The sequence below is a fragment of the Portunus trituberculatus genome, chromosome 10 (genome assembly GCF_017591435.1).
Source record: "Portunus trituberculatus isolate SZX2019 chromosome 10, ASM1759143v1, whole genome shotgun sequence".
NCBI lineage: Eukaryota > Metazoa > Arthropoda > Malacostraca > Decapoda > Portunidae > Portunus > Portunus trituberculatus.
This window is the reverse complement of record NC_059264.1, coordinates 568,152-591,945: the sequence shown is the minus strand read 5'-3', so window position 1 is coordinate 591,945 and position 23,794 is coordinate 568,152. Positions and strand designations below refer to the sequence as shown.

The 23,794-nt window shown below is 40.9% G+C and overlaps 2 protein-coding genes and 2 long non-coding RNA genes across 7 annotated transcripts; 2 read left to right on the top strand and 2 right to left on the bottom strand.

The window, feature by feature from the left end:
* The first annotated feature begins 579 nt into the window (after window positions 1–579).
* On the top strand, window positions 580–12,901 carry LOC123502018 (DNA replication licensing factor MCM4-like). The gene is made up of 13 exons (XM_045251164.1): window positions 580–733; window positions 2,008–2,186; window positions 3,098–3,246; window positions 4,367–4,627; window positions 5,120–5,218; window positions 6,274–6,409; window positions 6,597–6,839; window positions 7,682–7,910; window positions 8,946–9,140; window positions 9,645–9,893; window positions 10,539–11,075; window positions 11,357–11,567; window positions 12,420–12,901. The coding sequence occupies exons 2-13, from the start codon at window positions 2,033–2,035 to the stop codon at window positions 12,513–12,515; spliced, it is 2,559 nt and encodes an 852-aa protein (XP_045107099.1). The 5' UTR covers window positions 580–733; window positions 2,008–2,032; the 3' UTR covers window positions 12,516–12,901.
* Window positions 10,963–20,271, bottom strand: LOC123502022. 4 transcript variants are annotated; one of them, XR_006673774.1, is made up of 5 exons: window positions 18,692–18,914; window positions 13,645–13,787; window positions 12,404–12,532; window positions 11,324–11,534; window positions 10,963–11,094 (listed from the first exon to the last, which is right to left on the bottom strand). It is a non-coding gene; the product is annotated as an uncharacterized LOC123502022 (long non-coding RNA). The 4 variants fall into 4 exon arrangements; XR_006673775.1 differs by lacking the exons at window positions 10,963–11,094; window positions 18,692–18,914 and adding an exon at window positions 20,033–20,271 and having other exon boundaries at window positions 11,159–11,534; XR_006673772.1 differs by lacking the exon at window positions 10,963–11,094 and having other exon boundaries at window positions 11,159–11,534; window positions 13,656–13,787; window positions 18,692–19,093.
* Window positions 16,718–18,189, top strand: LOC123502021. Its single transcript, XM_045251172.1, has 2 exons — window positions 16,718–16,913; window positions 17,406–18,189. The coding sequence occupies exon 2, from the start codon at window positions 17,460–17,462 to the stop codon at window positions 17,946–17,948; it is 489 nt and encodes a 162-aa protein (XP_045107107.1). The 5' UTR covers window positions 16,718–16,913; window positions 17,406–17,459; the 3' UTR covers window positions 17,949–18,189.
* Window positions 20,272–21,164: 893 nt separating the features above from the next.
* On the bottom strand, window positions 21,165–23,148 carry LOC123502016. Its single transcript, XR_006673771.1, has 2 exons — window positions 22,676–23,148; window positions 21,165–21,218 (listed from the first exon to the last, which is right to left on the bottom strand). It is a non-coding gene; the product is annotated as an uncharacterized LOC123502016 (long non-coding RNA).
* Window positions 23,149–23,794: the final 646 nt, after the last annotated feature.

Here is a 23,794-nt window from a genome sequence, read left to right as displayed (position 1 = left end):
TGGAGGATCATTAATTAACTTGACTGGCTGCGTAATTACATATTCTATCCTGGCCTTTCCATAATTTATCTCGGTAGACGAGCTTTAAATTGTCCCGCGGTATCAATATTTAATCACCCACTCTGGATGATCGTTCCATGCATCGAGATTAAAATATTTTTATGATTAGACAGTTTTGCGTCCTTTGTTAGTATTTGAAATATGCAAATGTTTTGTTTATTTTTCTATGTCCATTTCTAGTGACTATAGGGGCCATATAAAACATGAAAGATAGAGGCTATACATTCAGACGAGTTGTTCATATGCGTATTAATTTTCTATAACAAAGAAATGTTAAGACTATTCTAGAAAATCTAGCTACAATAAGAAAATTAAGAAACCTAATGAAAGATAACCAATAATAATTTATCACACACAAAAAAAACTATAATCTCTAAATTTGTCCTTGTATGACTCGTGTTACTAAACAATCCATCTGTGAAAAAAAAACCCATTGCATAAATGACAAAAAAAAAAAAAAAACAACTGTGTTTTCTATTTAGTTGTATATCATCTTTACAGAGTCACGAGAAAGAAAGAAAGGGAAAAACACTAGACTACTGAAGCCAAATCCACGTGAAGGCATCGGGACAAGTAGAGTTTCCCGCGCTTTTCTCGTCAACACCAAAACTTCTGGCGGGACGTGGTAGCAGCCGGCGTCCCTCTGTGTTTCCTGGCTATTGCGTCCTTTCTGGTGAGTGTACGTTGTCTTTACTGCTGCTGAAGTGTTGATGGAGCACTAGAGACAAGGTTGAAGTAATCAGTGCGTGGGATGTGTGGAGTTTTGTGAGTTTAAAAGACATGAAATGTGGAGGGTCTGTCTGTGGGGGAGTGACGTGCCTCAGGGTTGGTGTCTTAGTTTCCTTGGCCTTTTAATTGTTTGACAGTGTTTTTAGGGTTATTTACATTACTGTGGTTGAATTAAGGTGACTGATTGGTAGGCTGATGTAAGGGAGGTCATGAGATGTGGAGTTGTGTGTTAATTATAATTAGGCAGTGGTTTAACAAGTGGTTGGCTCGTGTTTCTTTCTTCTCCCTGTACCGTGCCTGGCCTCTGTAGCCTTGGGCGTTTAATATTGCGCTAGATTAGAATAAAAGGCACTGAAATATAAGGTGGTATGGTAATAGTTATGATAATGCAGCGAATTATAGTTTTAAGTAGCTGGAAAACAAGTAGTTTGGTAGTTTTGTAAGTTGGAGGTTAACAACTAGTTTGGTCGTACTTTTTTTTTTTCTTTCCTCCTACTATTAATTTGACAATTTCAGATTTCAATACTCAATTCAGATTTTTTTCAATATGATTTATTTATTTTTTTTTTTTTTTACATTATTACAGATAACATTAGATTTTTTCTTTTACATGAACATCTGTATATATATTTTTCCCATCATCATTCCATTCATTTATTTTACATGAGAAACTGAATATAGGAAGTCTCTTGTGTAACATTTCTACCATAGATCAATCAATTTGAAACTTCCTCTTCCCTTTTTCCATATGTATTTAGTGACATTTCCACTGCATACTCTTCTGTCCATCTCTCCAATGCAAGAGTTAACCAGTAGCTACTCTCAATCACTCATACCTTTCTATGATACACTCTGGAACTCCTTGTCTATCTATCTATCAGGCCCAGACATTCACACAGACACTTTCTTCCTTTTTTCACCCTTATTCTGTCCATCTCTCCAATGCAAGAGTTAACCAGTACTCTCAATCATTCATCCCTTTCTCTGGCATACTCTGGAACTCCCTGTCTGCTTCTGTGGTTTCATCTTCCTATGACCTGAATTCATTGAAGAGGGAGGTGTCAAGACATTTATCCCATTCTTTTAGCTGACTGTCATACCTACTTGGGGACTGGCATCTCAGTGGGCCTTTTTGTATAACCATTTTGTTGCTGTTGGCCAGATTTCCCTTCTTACATGAAAATAAAGAAAGGCTAGCCACGTCTCGTCCTTCCCCAGGTGAGAGAATCCCTGCTGTTTGAGGATGTCTTCCCCCGGCCGCCGCAGCACCCGCTCCACCCCAAGCAAGAGGAGCGACACCAGTGAACTGCTTCCCCTCCCCTCGTCCTCCCCCGGTCCAGAGCTCCTCCCTGCCACCTCCCCTGCACCTGCCGCTACCCCTGCTCGCCTCCAATCTGGTCTGTCCTATTGAGTTTTGCTGTCTGACACTGAAAATTTTATGTTCTAGTAATTTTAAGCATTTTGTGGCTGTGGTAGAATTTGTAGCTTTCTTGGGCTTTTAACCTCTTTAGTGTAATGATGCATTTTTATCTTCATTCTGCTTCTTATTTAGTGATTTTATACAGCTTCAGAAACTTATGTAGAGATTAAAATGTGAAGACTAGCCGTTAATCTTCTGACCTCCATAGACCCTTCCTAATGTAAATAAAGCTATCTAATCACACCCAAACTCGTGGTAAAAATACATCCCAGTACTGAAGGACTTAATGCTTCAGTTTCTTTGGCATTTTACATTAAACATTTGCTAGTTGAGGTTGTATTGATGTCAGCAAGAATGGCAGTTCATATGCTTCATTCTTCTTATTCCCCTCCCAGCACTTAAAAATTGTATCTATCTGGATTGTCATAAATCGAGATGATGATCAGAAGTTTACTGTATATATATATATATATATATATATATATATATATATATATATATATATATATATATATATATATAAAACATGCATGTATGGCAGTCTTATATGTACACTTTCTAGACCCCCTGTGTTTTATGTAGTGTGGTTGTGTTTTAACTTTTATGCATGTATGACATATATATTGTACTGTTTTTATGTCCTAAATGTCACTTTCTCAGTATCCAATGTTTTATGTATGCATGTGTATATGGCAGTCTTGTGTACACCTGAATAACACTTTCTAGATCCCCTTTCTATACCTGTCAAATGCTAATAATCCTACATATCACTTTTCCTGACTATATGATGTGTATATATTGCAGTGTTTAATATATACATAAATAACACATTGTAATTCCTCCTATGCATATCAAGTGCTAATAATTAACCTTGCACTTTCCTGACAGTTCTGAATGATGTGGTGGACCAGAGCTCTCCCCTCAACTATGGCACCCCAAGCAGTGTGGGCTCCTCGCTGCGCACGCCTCGCTCAGGAGTCCGTGGCACACCCATCAGGCACCGCTCTGACATTCGCTCAGACCGCCGCATGAGACAGGTCTGAGTCTGCCTCTTGTTTGTTGGAATGCACAAAATGTGACAGTAAACCCTTCAGAAAAGTCAAAATAGGTGTCAGTCGTATTTCTCTTATCTGTAAAACTTCCCCTTCAGGTCTCAGTCTTTAAATTTTTCTTCATTCTATCTGTCTTTAAATTCTTCTTCATTCTATCTCAGTGTTATTTCTCTATTTCTATCTTTAAATTCTTCTTCATTTTATCTTAGTTTTATCTTAGTTTATTCTATCAGTTCTTCATTTCATCTCTGTTATTTCTCTGTTTCTATCTTAAAATTCTTCATTCTATCTCATTCTCATTTCTATATCTACAAAACTTCCCTTCATGTCTTTAGATTCTTCTTTGTTCTATCCCGCAGTGGTGTTCCTCTGATTCTCTACAAAATTTTCCGCAGCAGTTCTCAAAATTTTCTCCCTTAACCCTTTACAAAATTCCCAACAGTTTTCAAAGTATCATTCCTCTAACGTTCCACAAATCTCCCCAACAGTTCTGCTTCAGTCTCCTTCATTCAATCTACAAAACCTACAACACTTCTCAAAAATATTCCTTTAACCCGCTATAAAATCCCACCAACAGTTATTAAAATCTTGCCTTCCTTCGACCTACAATACCTTCAGTTCTCAAAATATTTCTCTGACACTATAAAATTTCTCCAACAGTTATTAATATCTTCATTCAACCCACAAAACTCCAAACAGTTGTCAGATTTAATCTACAAAACCTTTAACAGTTCTCAAAAATTTCATTCTTCTAACTTTACTAAATCTGACCAACAATTCTGTCTCCTTCATTCAACACAAAACCTCCAACAGTTCTCAAAATATTCGTATGACACTACAAAATTCCCCCAACAGTTCTCAAAATCTTCCTTCATTCAACCTACAAAACCTCTAACATTCTAACATTCCACAAAATTTACCCCACAATTCTTAAAATCTCCTTCCTTTGACTGTTCTCAAAATATTCCTGACACAAGAAAATTCCCCCAACACTTCTCAAAATTCCCTTCCTTTGACCCTTCACAAAACTATTAATTCTCAAAATGTTCCTTAATCCTTCACAAAACTCCCAACGTTTCATAAAATCCTACTGATTTATCTACAGGTGAATCTCTCCACTGATCCCCTGAGTGAGGCCAACGCTGAGGGTGCTGCGCCTGGTACAGCTCCCCCCGGCGGGTCGGCGCAGACGGATGGGCCTCAGGGTGGGCAGTTGGTGATCTGGGGCACTGATGTGGTGGTGTCAGAGTGCAAGGATCGTTTCAAGGCCTTCGTGCAGACCTTCGTTGATCCTGATGCTGCCGATGATGAGCGCTGTGAGGGCATGAACACAGATGAGCCCTTGTACCTTCAGAAATTGGAGGAGGTGCGTGTATTTACCTGGTTGTGTTTACCTAGTTGTATTTGCCTTGTGTTTATTTAGTTGTGGTTTACAGGAGGGAATAATCTTGTATCCTGTCTCTATATCCATTATCCAGTTTCTTGAAAGCACTGACAGTTTTGGCATTCACAGTTTCCTCACTATTTGCTCACAATTGTATAAGGAAAACTATACTTCTTAACGTCGTGTGTGTGTGTGTGTGTGTGTGTGTGTGTGTCCAGTCCAGTTCTTTTATCTATTACTGTATTAGCTTTTTATTCTCATTATCCTTCTGCAACTTTTTGTATTCTTCTTGTATTCTGTGTTCCATTTAAGATGTAATAGTTAGCTTTACATAAAGTTCTCTGATATTTTAACACTTTTCATTACTTACCACACAGCATTTCCAGCAGCACCATATGACAACTGTTACACTGCCTTTCAATCAACAAACTGGCGATGCACTGACGGCAATTAACTCTTTTTGTGTGTCTTCAGATCCACACCCTGGAGGAACCCTTCATGAACGTTAACTGTGGACACCTGCACCAGTTTGACACAGACCTCTACAGGCAGCTGGTGTGCTACCCACAGGAGGTGAGTGGTACTTCTAGGCTCTTTGTGTTACCTGGGTTTAATTAGTCACTGCCATTCTGATGTTTATTTTGCCTCAGTTTTGTTTTAATGCATTTTGTTTGTTATTTGTTGAGTGTCTGCCATTCTGATGTTTATTTTGTCTCATTTTTGTTTTAATTTGTTATTTGTTTAGTTGCTGCCATTCTGATGCTAATATTGCCAGTTTTGTCTTGTATTAATTTTTGTTTATTGTTTGTGGAGTTGCTACTGTTCTGATGCTTATATTATCACAGTTTTGCTTTCTATTCATTTGTTTCATTGTTTATTTGTTTTGTCGTTGCTGTTTAGATGCTTATATTATCTTGGTTTTGTCTTGTATTAATTTTTGTTTATTGTTTGTGGAGTTACTGCTGTTGTAAGGCTTATATTAACACAGTTTTTCCCTTCTTTTTATTTGTTTCATTGTGTATTTGTTTAATTGCTGCTGTTCTGGTGCTTATATTACCTCAGTTTTGGCTTCTGTTCATTTGCTTTTATTGTTTATTTTATTCTATCTCAGTGAGTTCTAGTGCTGGCTTGTTCCATCTCTTCTCTTAGTCAGCTTGTTAGATTAGTGAGTCCTAATGCTGGCTTGTTCCACCTCTTCTCTTAGTCAGTTGGTTAGATTAACACTCCTTTACCTACTAGCATGTTCTTTTACTAATTATCTACTGGTCTTTGTTAGTGAGTCAGTTTGTTAACCCCTTCAGTATTATGACACATTTCCATTTTCATTCTGCTTACAATTTGATTTTGTACAGCTCATGTGGGGGATGAAAATAGTGAACACTGTGGCCATTAATCTTCCTACCTCCATAGATCCTTCTTAATGTAACAGAATGGTCTTATACACAAATCTCATGATAAAAATGTGTCCTAGTATTGAAGGGTTAATGTTAGTTTGCTTATTCCACCTCCTCTCTTTGTCACCAGGTTAGATCAAATGCATTCCTGTGACTACCAGCATGATTATTACTCATCTTTGTTTGTGAGTCAATGTGTTGATCCTTATGTGTCCTCCCTGCTGCCCTGCACAGGTGATCCCCAGCCTGGACATGGCCATTAATGAGATGTTCTTTGAGCGCTACCCAGACACCATCCTGGAGCACCAGATCCAAGTGCGCCCCTTCAATGCTGATAAGACCAAGAACATGCGCTCCCTCAATCCAGAAGGTAAGAGTTTGTGTGTGTGCGTGCTTGTAGGAAGTATTCATACCTTAAAAATTACACATAACAAACTCAATCCTACAAAAGCTAGCTAACAAATCAATAAATCATAAAAAAATAGATAAAAATCTAAAATGTAAATAAAAAAAAAAATCCCCTCAAGGAACCACACTCACTAACCTTTATCCACCAGAGATCGACCAGCTCATCACAATATCCGGCATGGTGATCCGCACATCCAACCTGATCCCGGAGATGCAGGAGGCTTTCTTTAAGTGTCACGTCTGCGCCTTCACCACCACCGTAGAGATAGACCGCGGCCGCATCGCTGAGCCCACCGTCTGTTCCTTCTGCAACACCTCGCACTCCTTCACACTCATTCATAACAGGTCCAGGTTCTCAGACAAGCAGATGGTCAAGTTGCAAGAGAGTCCAGGTAGGTTGTTGTGTGTGGGTGTGTTCTGGTGTGTTTTGATTGTAGTTGTGTGGTTTTGTGTTGAGTACAGGTGTTTTTTGAGTGCTTGTCTGTTTTTGTCTTGAATTTTGGTTTGTGTAATTCACCACGGTCGCCTGCTGATCACCCAGCCAGTCTTCCCCATTATGGAGTGAGCTCAGAGCTCATAGACTGATCTTTGGGTTGGACTGAGACCACAAGACGTCACTCCACACACCAGGAAAGCGAGACCACAACCCCTCGAGTTATATCCTGTATCTATTTACTGCTAGGTGAACAGGGGCTACGCTTCCCGGGACTCAAACGCAGACCCTCTGATTGTGAGTTGAGCGTGCTAACTACTACACTACGCAGTGTGTGTGTTTCACTGTTTGATCTGCTGCGGTCTCTGACGAGACAGGCAGACGTTAGCCTACGGAATGAGCTCAGAGCTCCTTATTTCTGATCTTCGGATAGGCGTGAGACCAGGCACACACCACACACCAGGACAACAAGGTCACAACTCCTCGATTTACATCCCGTACCTACTCAATCCTAGGTGAACAGGGGCTACACGTGAATGGAGACACCCAAATATCTCCACCCGGCCGGGGAATCGAACCCCGGTCCTCTGGCTTGTGAAGCCAGCGCTCTAACCACCGAGCTACCGGGTGTGTGTGTTTGTTTGTTTGTTTGTTTCTTTCTTTCTTTCTTTCTTTCTTTCCAGGTATATTACTTTACTATGTATGGTTCTGGAAGAGAGAGATAGAGATAGAGAACTTAAGTACACCTCTGTTTTATATTACTGATGTACTGAACCACACACCACTTTCTCCCTGCCCCAGAGGACATGCCGGCAGGCCAGACCCCTCACACGGTGCTGCTGTACGCTCACAATGACTTGGTAGACAAGGTGCAGCCTGGGGACCGAGTGACTGTCACTGGAATATACCGTGCCGTGCCACTCCGTCTCAACCCCAGAGTGCGCAATCTAAAGAGCGTGTACAAGACTCACATCGACGTGGTGCACTTCCGCAAGGTGGACACCAAACGTCTGCATGGCCAGGAGGAAGGGTGAGGCAGAGAGGGGTGTGGCAGGGAGTTTTGAAAGGGAAGAGTCTGACAAGGAAGGGTGTGGTAGGACAAGAGTGAAAGGGAAAGGTGTGGTATTGAAGGATTTGGTAAGGAAGGGTGTGGAAAGGAAGGATGTGATAGGGAGAGATGTGGCAGGGAAGGGTGTGGGTTGTATGTTGATTGGTTTGTCATTTCCTTTTGTTTCTTGAGTTGATGTTTATATATGGTGATTAATTATCTTTTGAGTTGTTTGATGTTTATTTGTTGATTATCTTTTTTTTTTTTTCCCTAGTCATGATTTCCTACATCTACCTCATCACACGGAAAGCACTCCTCTTGCTTCTTTCTTACTTACCCACTCACCCTCACTTCCTTTTTACCTTGCTTTACACAGCATCTTACCTCCTGTCACCTCAACTCAACTCTTCAGCCTCATCACACTGAAAACACTTAAACTTCTTTGTCTTTTGTACACTAATCTAAACTTGCCTCATTTCCTTGTATCTTACCTAACTTATAAATATACCATCTTATCTTTTGCCATTGCATCTTCTCACCATATCCTCTGCCTAATCACACTAAATACAAAAACACTGATCTCGCTTGTCTTTCCTAAATAAACTAACCTTATCCTACTTATTCAAACACTCACCCTCACTTACTCTTATCTTACCTAATTTACAGACACACCATCTTCCTCTCACCTCACCTCATATCATCACACTGAAAACACTTACCTTTTTTGCTTGCTTGCTTGTCTGTCCTAAACTAACCTAATATGACTTACCTAAACTCACACACTCACTTGCTCTTCACCATATCCTCTGCCTCAAACCACACACATTCTCGCCACACTCTTACTTAAAAATTGATAGATAACTACCTCACCTCTCCTCTTCACCATATACTCTACCTCAAACATCACACATTCTCACCACTCTTAGAATTGATAGAGACATATCTCACCTCAATTCTTCACCATATACTCTGCCTCAAACATCCCACACGTTCTCACCATACTCTTAAAATTGACAGAGAGACACCTCGTTTCACCCCGGAGCGTGTTGAAGTGCTGCAGGAACTCTCCAAGAAGCCTGATGTGTATGAGCGCCTTGCCCGGTCCATCGCTCCCTCCATCTATGAGAACGAGGACATCAAGAAGGGCATCCTCCTACAGCTCTTTGGTGGTACAAGGAAGAACTTCAGCCACACAGGACGAGGGAACTTCAGGTATGTGTTGATTAAGTGAAGTTTTTGTGTTGGTTTGAATGGTTTCTTGGAATTTAGGTAGGTTGTTGATTGATAGGTTGAGTGAAGTTTTTAAGTAATGGTTTGATTGGCTAGTTGAAAAATTTTGGTAGTTTGGTTGTTTTGGTGATTTTAAGTTTGTATTGCTGTTAGATTGAAGTTTGTAAGTGTTGGTTTGGTTGATTAGTTGAGGTTTGGGTGGTTTGAGGTTTGTTTGCATTGCTAGTTGAAATTTAGGTGTTATGATTGAAAGATGTAAAAAAGTTAAGCTAAGCAAGAAATCAATTTGAAGAGTGACCAAGACCATGAAATTTAGACATTATTTGTGATAGAGGAGGAGTAAAACGTTTAAGACAAATTTTGGTGTTATTAATTTGAAGAATAAAGAAGACCACGAAATTTGGGTGTTACTATTTATGCAGTAGCAAATTAAATCAGAAACCAGTTTGAAAGAATAACCAAGAATATGACTCATTTTCACCACAGATCTGAGGTGAACATTCTTCTGTGTGGTGACCCTGGTACCTCCAAGTCGCAGCTGCTGCAGTATGTGTATAACCTGCTGCCACGCTCACAGTACACCAGCGGCAAGGGATCCTCTGCTGTCGGCCTCACTGCATATGTGACTCGTGATCCAGAGACCCGCCAGATGGTGCTGCAGACCGGCGCGCTGGTGCTGGCAGACAACGGCATCTGCTGCATTGACGAGTTTGACAAGATGAATGACTCGACCAGGTGTGTGCTTGTGTTTAGATGAGTGAGTGTGTGGATGTTTGACTTTTATTTAATAGATATTTGTTTTTTTTCTTAGGTGAGATGAGGATGTGAATATTCACGTCTCTCCTTAACTTTTTTTTCGTGTGTGTGTGAGGATGTGAATATTCACGTCTCTCCTTAACTTTTTTTTTTTCATGTGTGTGTGTGTTTGATATTTTGCTTTTTTCATTGTGTGTTAGGTGAGAGGAGGATGTGAACGTCTCCTTATCCTCATCTCACCTAACTTATAAAATGAAATATTTTTGAAATATTTTTGATTTTTTTTCTTGCCTTTTTCAAGTCAAATATGCCAAAAATATGCCAAGAGTTCCTTTGTTGCATGTGAACTGTTATGTTTTTGTTTTGTTGAGATGAGAGTGTGCCAAAAATATGCCAAGAGTTCCTTTGTTGCATGTGAACTGTTATGTTTTGTTTTGTTGAGATGAGAGTGTGGATGTTTAAAAACTATTTATTAGATATTTGCTTTTATCATTGTGTAGTAGGGTGGTAACTTGCAGTCAAACATGACATGAGTCCCTTCCTTGCATATGAACTTGTTAGGATGGTTTGTGTGTAGTGCAAGGTGTGAACAAGAGTGGTGAGTGTGTCCTCTTTCACCCACAGGTCAGTGTTGCACGAGGTGATGGAGCAGCAGACCCTCAGCATTGCCAAGGCTGGCATCATCTGTCAGCTCAATGCCCGCACCTCCGTCCTTGCTGCCGCCAACCCCCTTGAGTCACAGTGGAACAAGAACAAGACCATCATTGAGAACATCCAGCTGCCGCACACGCTCATGTCTCGCTTCGACCTCATCTTCCTCATCCTGGACCCGCAGGATGAGGTGTACGACCGCCGCCTGGCCCGCCACCTGGTGTCCCTCTACCACAAGGACGACGGCATCAATGAGGAGGAGCAGCTGCACATGAGCATCCTGAGGGACTACCTTGCCTACGCCCGGGAGTACATCCATCCAAGGCTGAGTGAGAACGCCTCACAGCGCCTCATCATGGCCTATGTGGACATGCGCAAGGTGGGCAGCGGACGGGGCCAGGTCACCGCCTACCCTCGCCAGTTGGAGTCACTGATCCGCCTGGCTGAAGCCCATGCCAAGGTGCGGCTGTCTAACAAGGTGGAGGTGGTGGATGTGGAGGAGGCGTGGAGGTGAGTGTGTTTGGTTGTACTGAATGGAGATGATTGGTTCTGAATAAATTCTTGTTTTCCAAATGTTAAGGACGTCCTTAAAATATTCTGAATATTTTTTTTTATTTGCTTTTTTAAAAACATTCAAAGAATGGATTTTGTAGTGCTGGAGATTGCTGCCTTGACTAATTTATGAATTTGTGTATATTTGCAGTACATGAGCATTCATTATTTATTATTGGGTAACAGTAAGTAGTTAGTACACTAACCTAACCATTAAAAGACTACCTCCTCCACCCCAGACTCCACCGTGAGGCTCTCAAACAGTCGGCCACTGATCCGCTGTCCGGCAAGATTGACGTCAGCATCCTCATCACTGGCCTGAGCTCAGTGGCGCGCAAGAAGAGGACGGAGATGGCACAGCTGCTACGCAAGGTGATCCAGTCCAAGGGCAAGGTGCTCACCCTCAATGGCCAGAAGCTGTTCCAGGACATGAAGGAGGCATCAGAAATGGTGAGTTCAGTGTTGGCTTACTTCTTCCTTCATTCCTTCACCATGTCTCCCACCATGGATCTTCCATTGAAGCAGACAGGAATAAGGATTTAAAGTACTTTAGGAATTAGAGTTGTGTATTTAACTGATGGTATAAGTTACAAAAGATAGCAACATCCTTATCTTATTTTCAATTGAAGTGTAAGGGAAATTGCATTGAGAAGCCTTTGCTTGCAGGTTTAGTTAGTCTCTGCTCCTTTTCTCTTGACTATTATTAGTTGTTGACTAGTGGATGCATATTTAAAGTAGTGTACCAAATTTACAGGATTAACATTGTTTACTTACGGCAACTTGTTCTCTTGTTCGTGACTGATAGAAGTTGTTAATATGTCAGTCCCGTAAATTTGGTACACTTGAAATATGTAAGCACTTGTCAACAACTAGCAGTCAAGAGAAAAGGAGCAGACTAACCAAACCTGCAAGGAAAGGTTTCTCAATGCAGATTTCCCTTACATTATTGAAAATAAGATATGGACATTGCTATCTTTTGTAACTTGAAACAACTTCAGCTTAATACACAACTCTAATTCCTAACTTTACATTCACCCTTATGCCTATCTGCTTCAATGGAAGAAGGATTCATCATGGTGGGTGGTGGGAGATACAAGTGATTTTATTTAGTCATGGAACTCAAAATCTTCATATATTCTGGTACAACTTGGTATATTTCCTGGTTTTATAAGCATCAGATGAAAGAGGTAGAAAAAGATGTGATGACCTTTTACAGCAAACTGACCTGACTGTGTTATATATAGACTTTGCTTAACAATACAGTTTAGTAAACAATGTAATCATACGCGTTTCTCTCCACAGATGATCACAAGAGAGATGTACGAGGATGCGTTGAGGGACCTTCAAGATGACGAGTTCCTACAAGTGACAGGGAAGTCCATTCGCATCCTGCATTAAATCACCGCCACTCCTTCCTGTGGAGATGAGGAATGCTAACACTCCAGCATGTTCATACACTGTTCTAAAGTTATGGTGTGCCTCAAAATATTGACTCAATGTACATTCTGCTAGGAAGGAAAACAGCTTCCACTCTATTCTGCTGTGTACTGGAGAGTAAGTGAAAGATGCATTTATTTGTATACTCTGTGCTGAGTTGAGTTTGTGTTGTTGCTGATATCAATGACACAATGTATCTTGCTGGAAAAGTAGGATGGTTTTAGAGGAGAGACTTGGTGAAAATGCACAATCACACACTCTCACTCTTAATCTTTCTCTCTTACAAACACTCCCATAGAATATTTTTGAATATTTTTATGTATGTTATTAATAAATTTATAGCAAACTTGTGTGGTGTCATAAAAACCTTGCTTAAAACCCTTTCAGTACTGGGATGCACATTTAATGAGTATTGGCTAAGGTCTAAGGTGATCAGAAAATTATTGGTCAGTCTTCACTATTTTAAACTCCACATAAATTTCTGAAACTGCATAAAATCACCAAATAGTAAGCATAATAAATATGAAAATGCATCATGGTACTGAAGGGGCTAATAATAATACATGGTGATATAAGAAGACTACATACAATGAAGGGAAAATAAAATAGTTAAATGAAAATGCAGGTTTGGCAGGTCTTGAAATTAGAAGACAAAATAAAGATAGAAGGTAAAAAAAAATAAAGATACAAGAGAATAGAAAGAATTTTTTTAGGTAAAAAAAATAAAGATACAAGAGAATAGAAAGATTTAAAAAAATTAAGATAAGAAAAAAAAAATGAAGATAAGAAAATAAGAAAATTATGTAGTGTTACTAGAGATAAGGAAAAGAATGAGATGGGAAAATGAATGATATAGAAAAGGGAGATAAAAATAATAAATGAAGATGAAAAAAATTAAGGTGTTACTAGAGATAAGGAAAAATAATGAAATAGAAAGGGAGATGGAAAAAGAATGAGAGAAAAGGGAGATAAAAAATAAGACAAATGAAAGACTGAAGGAACTTAAAACTATTTTGACTATATTTAAAAGTGAAGAAAAAAGGGATATAGACTGAGGAACAATTAACTACTACTACAACTATGTTCATACCTTTCACTCACACTTTTACTGAGAAATATCACTGGGTACTGAGTGAAGAATGATGGAGTAAAAATGCAGCTTGGTTTTGATTTAGTGGCAGAAGCTGTGGTGGCGTTGTCTTGCATGCAGGGGAGTGGCGACACGACATGCATCTGTAAAGGAGAGGACATCAGAGCACTGGTAGAAAAACAAATAGATAAATAAATTACTTTGTTATTGTAATGCTGTGTTCTGCTAGGCAGGCTGTGTAGGACCAATGAAGGGATTGGCACTTCAATACCTTCAACACTTGCTATTACAATGATTAATTTCTTATAGTCATTGAATCTGTCTATCAGTACTTCATCAACTACAGTGTTATTGATTGATGCCTTCCCTGAGCAAGCCATGTCAGGGACTTCCACATTACACACCCTTTCGATCGGCCAATTCTCAAATGGACATCAAAAAAAATCTGGACTGTTTTTCCAGTTTGTGTACAGCATACTGTAGTTGCATATCCTAGTTGTATTATATGCAACATTTACTTCTGATGGAATCCAGAACCATTCATCAGAGCTTGTCATTGTCTGAATTTCAGTTATGTGTTGAATCTAAAGTGGTCCTTTTGAATCAGAGCCTTGACAATTTCAGAATCTGCAAGTTGAATTACATTCTCGATCTTCCAATCTAATTCCTGCCCTTAAAAAAAAGGTGGCGTCACACTAGCACTTTTCCGTCTGCACCCTATGACAGCTCTTGCACAAAACACACACCCTGCACACCACATCCTTGACATGTGACCAGTATTTCCTTGGAACCCTTCATCACGATACTCACTGTGCCACATCATGGCCTGGATTACAGCCGCCTACGGAAGCAGTGTACCAGGCAATCTCCACACCAACGGTCACCACTTTGGCTGTGACCACTCCAAACACCACTAATTGACTTCACTATTTCAAATAACACGTGCTATCTCTATCTTGATCAGTAAAGGCATCACAACAGGGATGCAATTAGGATTGCCACCACCACCACCTAAAAATACGGAACGCATTAGCTGAGGTTGGAACAATGATGGTGGGTAGAAAGTCAATCATATTGACAAGGCTTGAAGATAAGCACTTCCATAAGTACCCCGTATTAGGAGGAATTCAAGGATATCTTAACTAAATATGAGGATATATTGCAAAATACGTTCATCAGTCAAGTTATCAGTAATATATTTTTGAAACTACACGTGTCTGTATAAATTCTAAAGAATGAGACACTGAAAAATATATTTCCCTTCATTAAAGAAAAAAAAGAAAACATTTGGAGAAAACAGTAGCTACCTGGAATATGAATGGATAATAAATATAGCCATTACTTATACATTTTCCAAGTGTACAGATCCTGCAGACGTAGCCATGTTCAGTACCAGGTACCTAACAGGGATGAGACATAGGCATGGCATGGCACAGCACAGCTGCAGTTTTCTCCACCCCTCTCATTTCTAGACTGACGGCGTCAGCCGTTGGTGATGGACCGTGGCGTGGAGGCGGAGCGAGATATTACGTGTACTGTTCACATAACGCACGGGCGGCACGACAAACCCCTAACAAACTCATATTTTTGTGAACTGGTTATGTATTTGTTTCAATATTTAGTCACGATGACTTATCAATTTATTTCATTTGCTTGACTCTTCATACAGGCAAATACGGAACAAATGGCGTTCCATATTGGTTCAATACGGAACGCAACATTTCACGCTTCAATACGGAACGGTTCCGTATTTTAAGGGACAGGTGGCAACCCTAGATCATGCAATACGACCGTAGATAATACAACTCCGCCAATTTATATGACGAGGTAGGACACCCAACATATGGTGGCGTGGCATCCCAGGACGCTGACCAGCACTGACCTTTCACCAACACCAATCTCGCCAGTGGAGCCGCTGGCCAAGTACAAGAGTGTACCGACCGTAACGTGGCCACTGACACACTGCAAAGAAGCTGAGGCGCTGGCCACGCTGAATTCAAGCTCGCCTCGAATCTGACGAGACGCCCTTCAGGTAAAGATAAATCGATCTTTTCTCCAAGATCACTAAAAACGAAATAAAACAAAAAGAACTTATGTCACTGCGAAATCAGTGATAAGAGAAAGCGTGTAAGGTGTGTGACTGGAACTGGTGGGTGTCACGGCGCGCCCCTCTCTCCTCCCAAGTGCTCTTCTCTCCCTCCTTCCTTCCTTCCTTCCTGCAGACACACGTTGCCACACACCACAGAAAACCGCCGAGACTGAACATTTCACACTTAAGGGCTATGAACACTTGCAAAATATTACCTTTACCACCACTACCATAGACTACTACTACTACTACAAGCTTGGCAATAGAGGAAATATAGTTAAGTAATGCGAAGAAAAGGAATAACTTAAAAAAAAAAAATTACGGACAGGCAATGTAACTTCTTCACCATCACCATCACCGTGGTACCACCACCACCATCACCACCACTACCACCACCACCAACACCACCACCGTAACCAGCGGGAAAAGCGTCAACACCAAGGATATAATGTAAAAAATAAATAAAATAAATAGATAAATAAATAAAAATAATAATAACAACAACAATAACAATAATAATAATAATAATAATAATAATAATAATAATAATAATGCGGTGCCTCTCCTTCCACGAAATTGCAGTGAGCCATCTATAACGTAAAACTCCCGAGGAAAGAAAGTTCGTTAATGATTCGACACGCCAGAAAAAAGTTACTCAATTGATGACTTTCTGTTTTCTTTTCCGTGAAGTAATGTCATTGTTTCAGAGAGAGAGAGAGAGAGAGAGAGAGAGAGAGAGAGAGAGAGAGAGAGAGAGAGAGAGAGAGAGAGAGAGAGATAATAAAGTAAACACTATTTAATAAGGAAAAGCCAATCCAAAACTAGATTTCAAAAGTCATAACAATCGAAAATGCATCACCAAAAATAATAACAAATAAATAAACAAATAAAACAAATAAATAATATAAAAATAAAAATCATGAGGTAGATACAAATTTACGAGAGAGAGAGAGAGAGAGAGAGAGAGAGAGAGAGAGAGAGAGTCGATTTCTTGAACGCTTTAATGAAGTTTCTCGGTCACAAAGTTAGGGAGGCGAGAAAGGGAGGGAGAGAGATAGAACACCAGGCTAGCGTTAAGAGCACTGTGTCAGACGTGAACCAGCGGCTGTGAGGGACGGTCAGGGAGCAGAGGGAGCTGAACCTTGCATTAACTCTTCCCTACTGACTTCTAAATATACAAGTGAGACTTTACAAAACGTGTAGCTGTGAAATAACCGATAATCTGATTCCATAGTGTCAAGAATACGTAATCCAAGACTTCTCAGCATGTGTGTATCCAAATATTAAGTTCTAAGTGAATGATCCGCATTCACAAACGCTTTGCTCTCTCACCACGACTATTTTTCAAGGCCATAGAGGTGATTAGAGCGTTTCTTCAAATGTGATTCTCCTGTTAATAATGTAAAAATTTTGTCACTCTGCCTCTAGAACCGTAAAAACACCTTAAAAAATGCTTTGCTCTGTCACCATGACTATTTTTCAAGGCCACAGAGAAGATTAGAAGGTTTTTTCAAGTGTGTTTCTCCAGTTAATAATGTAAAAATCTTGTCACTACCTCTAGAACTCTGAAAACAGCTTGAAAAACTCTGTAAAATTTAAATAAAGCCTATTGAAATAGTGAAGCACAGAAGTGTTTGATAATACGAGTCTATGATGTGATTTATTCCTACAGTTCACGTGGAAGGGAAAAAGAAAAAAATTGAAAATATAATACCACAAAATCAACATGGCCAGTGATTCAACGAATCTGGTGATCTGCGTGGCTCTATCCTGCTTTGTGGCCGCCGCCGGAACCTCAAAACCTTACTCCTCCTCCTCCGTGGTGCGCTACTCCAGCAACTTCCCCGGAGGCCCAAAACCTTACTCCTACGTGGTACAATACTCCAGAAACTTCAAAGACAGTAGGGGTGAAAGAACCCAGCCAGGCCCAGCATCACGCCACGCCCCAATCACTGCGCGCACACATGAACACCGCCCTCGCTCTGCCCCGCGCCGCGCCCCATGGTTAATAGTGGAGGAAGTGCGGAAAATAGTGGAGATAAGCATTCAGGAAGGGTACGAGAGGGGAGGCTACGACCACCGCCACTACCAGACACATAACACCACCTGGAGCGAGTACGAGAACGAGGAAGAATACAGTGAGGGAAAACAGGAAGGTAGCAAGATTGGTTCAGGTGATTACAGCAGCAAAGTAGGGCTGGGCAGGATTCTATAAAACGGGTAATCGCCGGGGTGGGGTGCGCCCCCCCGGGACCCGCTCCCTACAACACTAACCTAACCCTAATATAAACCTAACCTAACCTACCCGGGGGGGGCTGCGCTCCCCCGGACACCCCCTCCAACACTAACCTAACCATAACATAAACCTAACCTAGCCGCCGGACCAATCCCCCCCAACACTAACCTAACCCTAACATAAACCTAACCTACCGTATCCTTGCTTTGGGGCAGTTTCCTTCCCCCCCACACCGGTTCTCTTATAGCTTCACACAATATGCCTTACCTCTACCAATACCCCTCCTCACAATACCTTAACGAAAGGATGAAGGTCCTGGCTGGTCCTCTTCTCGATTGTTCACTGACTTGCATCGCAGGAGCGATGATTTCCCAATAATCAAATTCGCAAGCTTTACAACTAACGTCACTGATGGCCATGGCTCAATTGCGCACACAGATCTCCGTGCACCTGTCTGCCCAGCTGTGCCCCGCCTACGAATACATATAGCAAATTCCCATTGGTGGAGCTTGTGGTGTTAAGAGGTGGTGGCACGTCATTGGACAAAAGAACTATAGACACAATAAGAATCCTATTCAGCAGTTACCCACAAACCCAGGATGTGAACAACAGAACAGACAGTCACTTCCTGTTATCCACAAACCCCAGATATATACAATAGACAATAGCAATGTTTACTATTTGGACTTAGACTCCGAGTGTAAATAAAAACCTCAACTTACCAAATCCAACGCGAGGAAGACGCATTCAATAGGATAAACTAACGCACACCATCACAGTATCACTACACTAACCGCGACGCCATGCACGCACACACAAGGAACCTCACTCGCCCGCCGCCACAAGACAAAAGGCCGAGGATTTGTTCAGCTGGTGTGGGATCACCTCGGCTGTCTTCGAATGTGCTGCCCTTCCTTTGGCTGACACACGCCCACCTCACGCCCTCATATCCACACGGCACTATAACATCACACTAAATTTGTGCTCACTGAGACACATTTCAGCGCTAACAAAAAGATGAGATTGGTGGGAGATTAATTATATACCGCACTCGATTTGTTTTCTTGCCATACTTTCGCACAGGGACATGGAACAAGAGGCTGCTAACTGCTTGTTATCCTCACGCCACACACTCCTGCCCTTAGCCATGTTCTAATCTTCCTTTATCGTATATCTAGTGGCCATGGTGTTGATACTAGCCTTTGTGATACAGAGCCTAATGTTACAAAATACAGCTGGTCTTGATAGCCTCACTACAGAATATCATACTCTGCCAGTGGAGTCGCCTGGCCTGGGCATCCGGATGTGTTTTCTTTACCCCGGATAATTCCACTTCACAACAAATATTAAACAACTGTTGTACATTAACGAGCCACTAAAGAGTAGACAAGTTGTAGTTTCCCATTTTCAGTGAATGCAAACTAAAAATCGAAAATCATGTAACCTCTCACAGGTTTTAAAAATTGCACAGGGGGAATATGACTTCGCTTCACTCAAAATATTGATTGATTTATTGATTTGCTTTCATCCCAGTGTTATCTGTACATGAATCATCTGGTTTCTATCAATATAATAGAATATAATTTTGACACATTTTGAAGTCACCACAAGGCTAAAGAACACACTTTTTTTTTTTTTTTTCTTCCTGGGAAGGATCCCCTAGACTTCCCTATAAGGGTGTGGGCTCAGCCCCAAAAACGGCCCTGTAATAACTCTGGCAAGCGCCCATAGCCACATGTTGTATGCGCTATACGTATGCTATATAGGTAGATCTTGTTTGATTGTAGGCGCTCTGGCAGGATCTCTAGTGACTCACGACTGACGTGTTTTTACTGATCCAAGCCATCGTTGTAGGGTCGAGGGAAAGCAGTATTTCCTCGGACAATTGATTTCAGTAGGCTTCACCGTAACAACTGTTTGGACAAACTTTCTCCATGTTAGTTCTTATAAGTAACATTATTCACTTGTACAAACACTTTCAGTACATTATACTAGTTATAAACTACACATACAATCAATTTGGCACTATGACGTTAGGTTAATACTACAAATACAATGTTTACCTTATCGTCTCCCTGCGCACGTCTCAATCTCGCGCCCTCTCTCTCGTGAGTGAAGACTCGTGATGCCCTGAGGCTAACCCTGAGGCTATAGGCTAGGCAAACACCAAAATAAAATAGCATCCAGGCGAACCTTTATGTGGCATTAAATACTGATACTTAAGGACGCTACATGTGTTTTCATGCACATAGGAAAATATTAAACACTTCTTATCATGACAGAGGACTAGCTATACTAGAACAAATGTAAACTCTTACGTACAGTAACACATACAAGCAAAAAGGCAAAGGATAAAGCGTGGAACAAACTCTTCATTGATTGATTGATACATTTATTGTTGAATTAATAAATAAATACAACAAAGGAGGAGGATGGGCCTGGCCACCCCCACCCACCCCCTGGGCAAAGACTTAAGGTTAAACTATCAAAAATCTAACACTAGACAGTATACATAACAAGAATACAAGTATTTCAATCAATAAATACACATATTGCACACCTTATTGCATGAACATCCTACAGTGTTGGAGCAAAATGAGGATATTCCCTGAGTATATCCCAGAGAGTGGCGAGTCTAGGAAATGGTCAATGAGGCTATACAAGTCATGTTGACCTTGTGGCCTAAATTTAGCAATGAGAGGACATTCCATGATATAGTGAGGAAGTGTGTGTCCCCTTGGTGCAGCACACAGCACACACCAGGAGAAGCACTGATTTCCCAAAAGTATTTGTAGCCTAATCTGAGCCTCATTAAAACTGCACCAAAACACTTGTAATATCCAAAAACACATTAGAATGCATCAAAAACACAGGAAACGCACTCAAACACACCTCAATACACCCAAACATACCAAAACACATCTAAACACACACAAAACACACCCAAACACACTCAAAACACATTCAAAACACCTCAAAACACACCCCAAATGCTCCCAATGAATCCCAAAACACACCAAACACAATCAAAACACCTCAAAACACACCCAAACAGACCCAAAACACACCCAAACGCATCCAAACACACTCACTCGCACCTCTTCCTTATGTGTGAGTCTGTAATACACTTTGTCCTTGATCTGGCAGAAGGTGGTGATGGCGGTGGCCAAAACGGGTGTGGTGTTTTTCAAGGCCGTTTTAATCTCCATCCTTGACTTCAAATAAATTGGCGTGTCGTTTTCTGCGGACCTGCAAATGTTTGGTTAGGTTAGATTAGGTTAGGGAAAAATAAACAAAATTACAAGGTTAGGTTAGACTGAGAGAAGAATATGACATTCAAACAACAAGATCGCATAGTAAAAAGCTGAGGAAGGGAAGATGTCTGAGAGATGTTAAAAAATACAGTTTCCCGCAAAGATGTGTTGAGACGTGGAACAGTTTGGGCGAAGAAGTGGTGTCACCAACGAGTGTGCAGAGTTTCAAAAAAAAATTGGATAAGTGTAAACCTTTAACTTTCAAATTAAAAAACCAGAACTTCAAATTAAAAAAGTTGACTTTCAAATAAAAAAAAAATAATAATTTTGTCTATTTCCACCATCACTGATTTCCAACACCACCCATTTCCACTGATCCATTTCCACTACCACCACCCATTCCATTACCACTACTCTTTTCCATTCACCCATTTTCACTGATCCAAATCCACCATCAACTATTTCCACCATCACCCATTTCCTCCACTACCCATTTTCACCATCACCCATTTCCTCCACTATCCATTTCCACCATCACCCATTTCTACTCAACCATTACCACAACCACCACCACTATCACCACTACCATCACCACCACCACTAACACCACCACCACCACCACCACCACCACCACCACCACCACCACTACCATCACCACCATCACTACCACCACAACCACAACCATCACCACCACCACAACCATTGTTGAAAAGTAAGAAAAAAAAAAAAAAAAAAAAAAAAAAAAATGAAGTCACACCACCTGCTAGTGTTTGAACATGCAGATGAGACACACATTCAAACATCACCCAAACACATCCAAACACATCCTAAACACACCCAAAGCACACTCAAAACACCCCAAAAAACATCCCTAAACACACACCCAAATATCCCCAAATCCCCAAAACACTCAAACACCCCAAAAACACACCCAAACCCCACAAAAATACACTCTTTCACCCCAAACATCCCAAAAAAACCCAAATCACACCCAAACCTGTCCAGTTTTGAAGTGATGTTTGATGATCTATTGACAGATTAACATGATATCTATCAAATCAAAAGCAGAAACACTCTTAAGAACAAACTTCCTCATAACTGTGGACTTTGAAAAATAGTGGCATCTAAGTTGTATTTCTAAAAGACTCCTGTTTCAGTAACACGGTTAATGAAAGACAACACTAATATTTCAATCACCCCAAAAACATGCCTGCCCTGCACTTTACAAATCAGAATTAAAATGTACACCGATAACACCCCCACACCACAAAATGCACCCAAACCATTTTAAAATGCTCGAAATCCCAAGATCCTGGAGGGCCTTGTACCAAATGTGGGCATACAACTTAACCACATCCAAGAAGGCGGTTGTGTTATGTGAAGAGAAAAGCAGCAACAGCTCATAAAATAAAGACTTGCATGCACAACTCCTTCTCACACAATGGTGCTCACCTCTTCAACGCTGTGCCGGACACCATCAGGAACTTGACGGGTCACACCGGACCTCTTCACGAAAAGGTTACACAGATGGTTGTCTACAATACCAGACGAGCCCCCAATACCAGGACACTCCAGCTCAACCGGCAACTCACTCATCACATGGAGGGTTGACGGCAAGGCTGAACTGCCTGGCCACAGCGGAGGCCCACCTCAGCTGCGTCCATCATACCATGAAATTATACAACACTAACAAAAGTAAGTGAGTACATTAACCCAAAACACACTCAAAACACTACGCAACACTTCAAAATATTAACAAATAAACCCATAACTCAACTAGAAACACCTAACATAAACCAAAATCATCCCCACACACTACCAAGACACTCCACACACATGCACAGACCACTTAAAACACCCAGCACACACCAAAATCATCCCCACACACTCCCAAGACACTCCACACACACACACAGACCACTTCAAACACCCAAATCATCCCCACACACTACCAAGACACTCCACACATACGCACAGGCCACTTAAAACACACACCACACACCAAAATCATCCCCACACACTCCCAAGACACTCCACACACACGCACATACCACTTAAAACCCTTAAATCTAATCTAAAACACCATACAACACCTCAAAATTCCCCTAACCGCACTCAGAACACACCCATACATTCAAATAACCCTCTACACCACACTCAAGATATATAAAATATACCTAAACACATCCAACACACACTGAAAACACCATGCAACACTACCAAACATACTCAAAATACTTCAGGTATAATCCAAAAACACAAAAATGCGTTATAAAGAACGGTAACATCAAAAAGGGGACTTATCTAAATATTGTGGCTTGGCTCCTCCTTCTTCCAATTCCATTTTTCTTTTCTTCTTCGATCTCCTCCTTTTTTCTTTCTTCTACTGCTCCCATCTACACGCCTGAGCCTAGAAACACATCAAAACACTTAGAAAACACGAGATATTAGGCAAAATATTGAGGAAGTGGAGGGAGAGTACCTCTTGTGGCTTGCCTGCTCCTCCACTTATTCCTCCCTTTCTCCTTCCTTCCTCCTCACCCTCCTTTATTTATCCTTGCTTCTTCCTTC

Coding starts and splice junctions, on each gene's coding strand:
- LOC123502018 (XM_045251164.1), top strand. CDS start 2,033: ATGTCTTCCCCCGGCCGCCGCAGCACCCGCTCCACCCCAAGCAAGAGG. Junction 3,247..4,366: donor CAGACCGCCGCATGAGACAG/GTCTGAGTCTGC, acceptor ATTTATCTACAG/GTGAATCTCTCCACTGATCC. Junction 6,410..6,596: donor GCGCTCCCTCAATCCAGAAG/GTAAGAGTTTGT, acceptor TTTATCCACCAG/AGATCGACCAGCTCATCACA.
- LOC123502021 (XM_045251172.1), top strand. CDS start 17,460: ATGGCCAGTGATTCAACGAATCTGGTGATCTGCGTGGCTCTATCCTGC.